This window comes from Apaloderma vittatum, unplaced genomic scaffold (assembly GCF_000703405.1).
Source record: "Apaloderma vittatum isolate BGI_N311 unplaced genomic scaffold, ASM70340v1 scaffold43554, whole genome shotgun sequence".
Lineage (NCBI taxonomy): Eukaryota > Metazoa > Chordata > Aves > Trogoniformes > Trogonidae > Apaloderma > Apaloderma vittatum.
In genome coordinates this window covers 1-8,848 of record NW_009712907.1, presented here as the reverse complement: position 1 = coordinate 8,848, position 8,848 = coordinate 1, and the positions used below count along the sequence as shown (strand labels likewise).

Sequence of the window (8,848 nt, the reverse complement as noted above, 5' to 3'; positions counted from 1 at the left end):
TCAGCAGGAGAGAGAACACTGAAACGTGCAGCCCAGCTCCTTGCTGATCAGGACCTCATTTTATGGGATTCCACTGACAACGAACAAACAAGAACAGTTACAAGCATACAAGGGGAGGTATCATATACCCCACTGAGCGAATATATGTATAACTTGTACGTAACAGTGAATCATAGCTGGTTGCCCATTGCCAGTTACCGACTGACCAGACAATGGAATGATTCTTTCAGTTTTGTATACACTGACACAAGAGCCTTCTGTTACGTGATGCTTTGAACATTATTTGCAATCAGCTCTTTAATAAGAACTGCACCAATCTGTGTACCTGACATGTCATTCTTCCACCTAATCAAGCTGAAATGGAAAAATTTTATACTCTACATATTGCTTGAGAAATGGTAATATTACACTGCTTAAAATTAAATATTTTTAAGACCACTTGAGAACTGAAAGTTTTATATAATCATACAATCGTTTTCGTAAATTGGTAGGATAAATCTGTGCAAGTGAAATATTGGCAAAATAATCAATATTAAAAAATTAAAATTAAAACTTCTAAATCATCAGTCAGCCACAATAAAACTTCTAACCTGCTCTCTCCATTCCTATATCCTCTCCCAGAATAAAACTTTACAGAGGGAATGATGTGACACTTTGTCTTTGTTAATCCAGTTAGTAAAGCAGATGTAGGTTCAAGTATTTAAATCCACACAGCACTAATAAATAAAAGTAAACAATCAGAATGATAATACATTGTATTTAAGGTACTGCAAAAAACCTTTGTTTCGGAGTGAGCACCGTTATTATATTATGCTATGATTTTGGAACTCCCAAAGGCAAAAAAAAAAAAAAAAAAAAAAAGAAATATCGTTGATGAGAAACGTACTCAGAGCACATCACATGCGAGCTTACAGAGAATGTTAGAAAACTAGACTGAGTAATTAAAGGGTGTTTTTTTCCTGTATGTTTGAGAAAGCATAATGTGTAGTTTATGTCTACATTACAATTTTTGCTCTGCATACAATCAGAGCAAAATGTTACATCTGTGTTTTCACTTCCCTCATCCTGAGGGCCACACACACCCTCCCAAAGAAAACACTGATGGTTTGGTTACAAAACTAGACGCAATACATTTCTGAATGCAGTTCCTTCAATTTTAGGTCACACGTTCATTTAAAGACACTATTATCAATTACAAGCCTCCCCTTCAATTGCTTAAGATCCAATAGAAAAGCAAATATACAAGTATCAGAAGTGCTGATCCTGAGATGAAGTATGGGAAATTCTGGTCCAGTCTGATCCTTATTCAAACTTCTGTTTCAGTTTTTTCTGGAAGACAGCTGGTAGGATGGAGAGGATGGCTAGAACCATGAGAACAAAAACAGAGTTCCAGGAAACAGCTTCCCCTGCTGTTGTAAGTTGGTATAGCGTTGTTCCTGCCTTAATGGCTACAAAAGACGGTGGTGCCACACCTGGAGCAGGGAATTAGAAGGGTAGGAGGGCAAAAGAAGAAAAAAGCAGCTTGTTAGGGTGAAAAAAATGGGGAAAAAAATTCATAAATTAGGCACCCAACTGTTAGCACCAGAAGTTTTGCATTTTTTTGCCTTGTGCTTTTTTTTTTTTTAAGAGCAGTGTAAACACAAAATTCAAAGACCAAAAAAACCCTTATCAAAAAGAACTGGTTTTATACTATTTTCCATATTTTTAACATAGACTCAAACACAGAAGACTAAGAAAATAATCTTTACTCCTTAGATTGTGCGTATTTCAAATTGTCTCTCTACAAACAGATTTTATTTAAGTTCATAAAGGAAAAATATAGATTAGTTCCTAACCAGATTAAAAGCTATTTGCAAAAACACGCCTATTACAAAACCAAAAAGTGTTTAGCGTAGATAAATTATGAATTCACTCCTAGGAAGATATCTCAGTGGTTTGAGCGCGGTGCTGGCAACAAGGATCAACACCGATTACCGCTCGGTCCCCATGCATTGCCTGGTCTAGCGACGTCCCTGCCCATGACAGGGAGGTTGGACTGGATGATCTCTAAGGTCCCTTCCAGCCTAGGCCAGTCTATGATTCTATGATCTATGATTAGCAAAATGGAGTGGGAAGGGCAGAAACAATCCTTTAGATCAGTCTTCACACAGCTATGCTGAAGTCAAAACAGGAGCTTGTAAGAAGTTCAGAGAAGTATTATAATCACAGAGTGGAACAAAAAATTACTAATGAAGTGTTCATAAAATGCATGTTTCCTTAATTAAGTAGTTAACCTGAGCTCACTACCTCTAACACAGCACATCAGAATAGTCCTGCCTAGCAAAATCTTTTTACGATTCAAGATCCACACACGCATCGAAAAGCACAAAACCAACATTCGTGTGCAATCTTCCAGCCGTACAGCAGGTGGTGATCTCTGCCGAACATCGCATAAAGAGAGAAGCCACTAATACCCCTTCTTCCGGCCACCCCCAAACTGCAGTTCCCTACCCAGGATTCTTACCTAGAAAAGTGCCAATGAAAAATACTTTTAATGGCACATTAACTACAGGAGATGTTATGTTGATAAACCAATTGGGAAGGAAAGGTGTTATTCGCAGAAATATTATGTAGTTAATGAGGTGTTCTCTTTGTCGTTCAACCTGCCAAGACAAAATAAAATTCAGTAAAAAATTCCTGCCCTGAAAATGATTGTACTACTAGAGGTAGTTGTTTTGGTGGTGGTGGTGGGTTTTTTTGTCTTTTGTAAAAGTTTAACAAGTTCCAAACATAAAAATCAGCTAAACAACTCTTGACTCTTGAGTCATCAGTAAATCACTGGTCCGAAGTTAGTCTGGAAATACCAGTCCGTAGTAGAGCACAGTGCTGATGTGTCCGAATCGGCCAACTTAGCCAACAAGTAACTCAGCCCAGCAGCAGGACTAACCCTAACTTTAGCACAGCAACCTCTGCCTAACTGCAGCCCAAACAACACTGCCAGCTTGTCATCCTGACCCTAAAGCTTTTGCAGGAACTGGCAATGAAGCTTGCTCCTCAACTCATTCTGTCCTAACTCCTGATCAAGCCTGAAATGCAGCTGTATTCCTCACCCGGAAACTTAACCAGGTCACGGCTCTGAAGTTCATCAAGTGGCTGCTGCCAGCAGTTACAAAACCTACCCCACACGTCAGAATGCCTAGCATTAGCATTTACCCAGAAGCAAACATGATAGCCCTAACCTTATTTACATTTTTAATTACATTCCGAATTCTAGCCCAGCTTCTTACACTAGCACTACATCAAAGCCTCCTTCCAACCTGGGTTTAGCACATGAGCCCTTTCAAACAAGAACCGTAACCTCAAACCAGCGCTTCTGATCTATCAAAGCAGACCTTCACTAAGCCTAAACATGGTCATCTGCACCCAGATGAAATCAAACCCGTTTGATTGCAATTCCATCTGAAATGTCATGTAGCAACTCACCCCAGTCACAACTCTGTTTTCACTCCTGCCCCAACTTTAGCTTTAACTGCAACCCAAAAGTCAGTAGCCCTGCTATTGTTCAGTAATATCACTGTGGGCTTTTTAATCTCAGTGAAAGACAAATACTTAAACATTTAAGCACTGATTAACCTTGTATATAAAATGCCTCAGCCCTCAAAATACAAGCATGATATACTCCAATTAACCTGGGTTTCCAGTAAGATATGAGCTGCACAAGTAATTACCTAACTTTAAATCACATATCCAGTTCTGCTAATGGAAATAGTAACCACTTGTTGCTCAGAGAATAGCCTCATGATTATACTGTCATATTAAGATTAACTTGGGCCAAGAATCAAAATCCTGCTGTATTATTTAATAAGGTTAGTTGTGCAGGACAGCTCCACATGTTACCTAACAAGGAAAAAGTTTAAAATACTTCAATGTGATTCAAATATCTTGAATAGTTAGTTGTGCTTCATACTTAAAAAAAAGAAAATTTCACAGCCTCTCTAGAAACTTTACCTGTTCTGACCACTTTACTGCTTTTTCTGTAAAATATCTGTATACAACAGGACGTCCCACCAGGTATGAAAGCATATAGCAGAATGAAGCTCCAAGTCCTGAGCACTGAAAAAACCAAACAAACAAAAAACCCAACAATGAACAAAAGAGCCAAAACTCTAATCTTAGCCTTATATCCCTATCAACTACACTGGCTAGATAGAACCTACTTCTATGCAGCCCTCCATTGGGGCTGAAGGGCTCCATTAGCAGTACGTACACACGAAGAACATTGCTGATCCAAGGCAGTTCCTTTATTTCCAAGGCATTTAGATCAATTTTAACATTCAAAGTAGACAATGTTGATTACTTATCAGTCAATAGAGTACTTCCACAGTTCTATTTTAAGATTTTGAACAGTGAACGCTTTGCAAATAAGGGGCAAACTGGCATTAAAGAGATTAGAACTTGAGAAGGTATTGACTTGATCCTCCATACGTACTCGATTATCTTCAGATGCTAAGGCTCATTATGATTTTATCTTTTGTACATGACAATTTTTGAAGCTTGTTAATAAAATACATTTCATAAATGTCTTGGGTATTTCAGGTATTGAAAACCAGATGTGCTTTGCAGTGCAACAATAAAAATGCAGTAATAGTGATGTGAAAGTACAATCAGGTTCTGGTGGATGCTAGACAAATCTCAAATAAAGAAAACCAGCTGATTCACACTCAGCTGCCTACATTAAGAAAACCTGGAGAAACTGTTTAACCTGTTGAATCATCACTCAATGCTACAGTGAACTTAGTCAGAAACTGAAGTATAGCCCTGCTTCACTCAGACTCTGATCATTGCAAGCAGGAAGCTATTCAGATGCTTTGCTGTATTCCAAATAGAGAAAAATATAGGCACTCAGAAGCTACTTTCAATACTTACCAGACAAACAAGAAATAAGGCCAGTGGAAAGGGATAAAGAAACCCAGACAGGATACTGAGAAATATAGACCCAGGAATAGCAAATGTCTGCAAGCTGGATGCATCTTAGTTAAGGGAAAAAAACAAAATTAAAAGCTACCAAATCTGAATTTTATAAGCAGTCAGGATACAGATTATAACTTGAAAAAGCATCAATATTAATAGGCATAGCCTCTAAAGATCTTTACTTGAAAATACATTTGCAGAGTATCACAAGAAGCCCAAGCACAGAGAAACAAAGGGTAGATTCATCATTACCCACACAAAAATAAGTCACTAAAGTTGTATTATCTTTTTCTCTTTACCTGTGCTACAATTGACTCTGGGGACTTACTGTGACATTCCAGGAAACACATACTTGTGATTTGCCATTGTTGACTAGAGATAAGCAGATTTCAGATATTCTCTCCATAACTACTATGAGTTTCATGGAATACTGACATGTACGAACGCAACTACTTTCTTAGAAATAGGCATGCTGCAATCACAGTAGGATAGATGACCCCTAATTTCAGTCAGAATTTTTCAGAGTCAAAATTCAAGTTTCTGCAGTGTGAGTGAACAGGCTGTTGAGCTTAAGGCTTGTTAGGCTTCCTTAAGACTATGATGTACTGCTACTTTGGATAAAAATCTTAAAGCAAAATAAAACTCGCACTCTATTTTATTCAAGTTGAATTGACAGAAGTATCAAAAAAAACAAGTAATCTTCCTTTGTACTAAGTCCATTACCACCAGCACAGCTTTTCTGAGCAAATGTGAAGGTTCCAAGATAACTGCAACAGTCTACTGCCGAGACAGTAAACGTCATCAAATCAGCCGCTACAGTAGTTCAAGAGTCAATTCTGTTCTAGAGTGTGTAAACTCTTTAAATTTTCTTCATAAATCTATTATTTGTGAAGTACGCTTCATAAGAATGAGCTAGACGATAATTACTAATGGCACATTCAGTGATGATTTTTCTCCAAATTACAAATACTCGTGCATTAAACTATGAAGCAGACCTCTTATACAGCTTCTAAAAGTTATTAACCTTTAGTCAAGCACTCCTGTTAAGAGCTTGTTTAATGATTAATTAATATATTCAACACTCAGGAAAAAGAAGTTAACACAGAACACAAGTAGCCTTTGTGTCACCCTAGGAAGAAACTATTTCAGAAATTCAGCACTCTCAGATTTGTTTTTTGAACAGAGGTGCTGCACAGATGAAAGGTTCAAAATGCTTTCCTTAAAAAATGCTCTAAGTGTAATTTCAGAATATTTTATGTGGCACTTTTCAATGTCTCAAGAAAGAACAGTGCAGTAGTCTTTCTTTAGAATCAATGGTATTTTCTAACTGGCAATTCAGTTTGCAGTTAAGTTAGAGCAACACTCAAAGGAGACCAAATCTAACACCAAAGCTAAACCCCTTACATGTAACAGACATAGCCAAGGTGAAGCTGCATGCAAATCCTCAACAGCATTTACTACTATACATGTGTGCATCAATTTCCTTCTACTTGATCCTTTCTTACAGTCCAAAAAGCATACTGAAGCACCCAAGAAATTTTTAAGATTATAAATACACGAATATTCTAGAACACTTATGTATGTTAGCCTCCTTCATCCATGATAAAAAAAAACAAAAAAGAAGAGGAAAATATAAACTTATAAAGACAAATATGAATACATCGAAACAGCTTTTTATATCAGAAAAAGGATACAAAACGTATGTGGCAAAATAAGCCACTAATACTTGAACATAAAATGTGTCCTTATACTTGGACAGGACTTTTCCCAAGGCTTTTGCATCATCCATATCTCTAGGAACTTTTATACATTCTCTTTCTTCTCTGGAAATAAAGAAAAAATAAAAACAAGAAAAAAGAATGAATGGTGGTAAATATAATCAAACAATAAGATTACTTACTGAATATATAATTACATTACTAAACTACATTGCTAAACTACAACATCAGCAAACAAACCACATCATTATTGTTGCGATAATGTTCTCAGATAAACAATATTTACAGTGTGCTTTGTTTTTTCAAAATCCTCAATTTCAGGTATTTGCCAACCATGTATTTTTATTCATTACAATAACCTGCTTCATTTCTAGGCTTATTTTTTCTTCTTACCAAGTACTGATCAAAAAAAACCCCAACAAATTACTCAAGCCAAACCTTGGCAAGTGAATAGCAGTCAACATTTCAGCCAAAACCAACTGTAACTGCCTCAGCACTAGGGTTATAACATTTGAAGTGCAGCAAGAGCGGTAGAGTTTTATCTCACAAACAAACAAAGCTTTAAGAGCAAAATCTCACGTCACACCTTAATTTGGTGCAACCCTGGGCAGCACAGCTGAGTGTCCTCTCTTCCTCTGTATCAGACTTAGTGATTGGACTGTTGCAAACTGAACTTGTTGAGCAAGTTAATCAGATAGAAAATTAATTACTAAAAGAAAAAAAGACAATTGTCAGACAAGCAGATTTCCATCTTGTCAAACTATCTACCTTCCCACCATGAGTACCAGATGCAACAAAACGGAGAAGAAGGGAATGTGAAGCTTGGCTATGAAGGAAGAAGGATGCCCCCTTTTGATGACAGCCTGCGGTTAAACCAGTGCAAAAGGAATTTTAAAATAAACCTAGCCCTAACCAAGCATGCTTTGGCTCTTAACTGAAAAAGGTTAAGAAGATACTGAGTTACCACTGCTAATGTGACCGGGTAATTTCTCAAAACATGGTAGTACCTCAACTGCCCAACAGAAACCCTTGGTCAACTACAACTCTGTTTACACAGATCCTACCGGTTAGTATTTCAATATTAAGCTGTGTATTCTGACATAGGTTGTAAACTCAAACTTCCTTTTAAAAAAATAAAGTTATGTCTATAATTAATTCCTGACAGTTTAAAAATCACTTAACCTCATGTAGGCTCCTCTACTATTTGACAATGACTGAAAAGCAAATAAATGAATGTGTCCTGACATACTTACTCACTAAGTTGTGGGAAATTTTTATATACCAGGAACATAAGGAAAGCAGCTGACAGGAAGACAGACATTAAAATAAGAAGTGACATCCGAGCTGATCCACCTTCTGCCTGAGCTTTCCCTGAAATTAGGCAAAAACAAAAGTTAAAACATCAACAAACTCCTCACATCTTACAACAGATTTCAAACTTACACTTAAGAAAAAGGTAAGCTCTAGGCAGACATAATCTTCCCACCAATACTTTCAATAACATATTTAACACAGGGCTTGCATTCCCTGAAGGCTTTCAAACAAGTCTTAAGTTCTTATGCTGGCAAACAACCCACAGAAGCCAACTTCTATGATCCACAATAATTTATGCCTCAATTAATAAATAAATTTGTAAACAGCCAAGAAAACCAATGTAAGGCACATATACTTCTCTTTCTTTTTTGCCAGAAATCTTCTGCCAGCCTAGTTAACTAGAGATATAACTTGAAGTTAAATCTTCAGTATGTACAATGCAACTTTGAAAAAAAGGCTCTTTCTTCTTTCCTCCTAAAAGAACACCAGGCACAGCCACCAGCCAGCTACGTGAGACGCTCAGCAGAAGAAAACATACGTAACCACAGTTCTCAGACTTAGGAATTACACATATTTCTACATTCATAAAAAGACTTCTCTTTGATACATCTACGTAAGTTTTTGTTAGCTTTTAAATTCTTGTGTAAAGGAAGTAATAGGAGTACCGTAAGTGACACGATTATGTTTTAAGTCTTTTCTATACTATAGATTTTTAGGATAAACGTGCCATTAGCGCCAAGGCAGCTATACATACACAAAAAAACGTAACCAAGGAGACAGAGAGAACTCTGTGCATCCACCCTGGGCCGTGTATGCTTTAGCACACCCCCTCTCCTCAGACAGTGCCACACCAGCCCAGGCTGGCA

At 37.2% G+C, this 8,848-nt stretch overlaps 1 protein-coding gene across 1 annotated transcript; it reads right to left on the bottom strand.

Annotated features, from left to right (window-relative positions):
* Positions 1-986: 986 nt before the first annotated feature.
* Positions 987-8,039, bottom strand: TMEM41B (transmembrane protein 41B; the record flags this gene model as incomplete). Its single annotated transcript, XM_009868142.1, has 6 exons — positions 987-1,472; positions 2,504-2,642; positions 3,988-4,092; positions 4,906-4,999; positions 6,645-6,773; positions 7,922-8,039. Coding segments are annotated over 6 exons (755 nt in total), but the record flags the coding sequence as incomplete, so codon positions are not given.
* Positions 8,040-8,848: the final 809 nt, after the last annotated feature.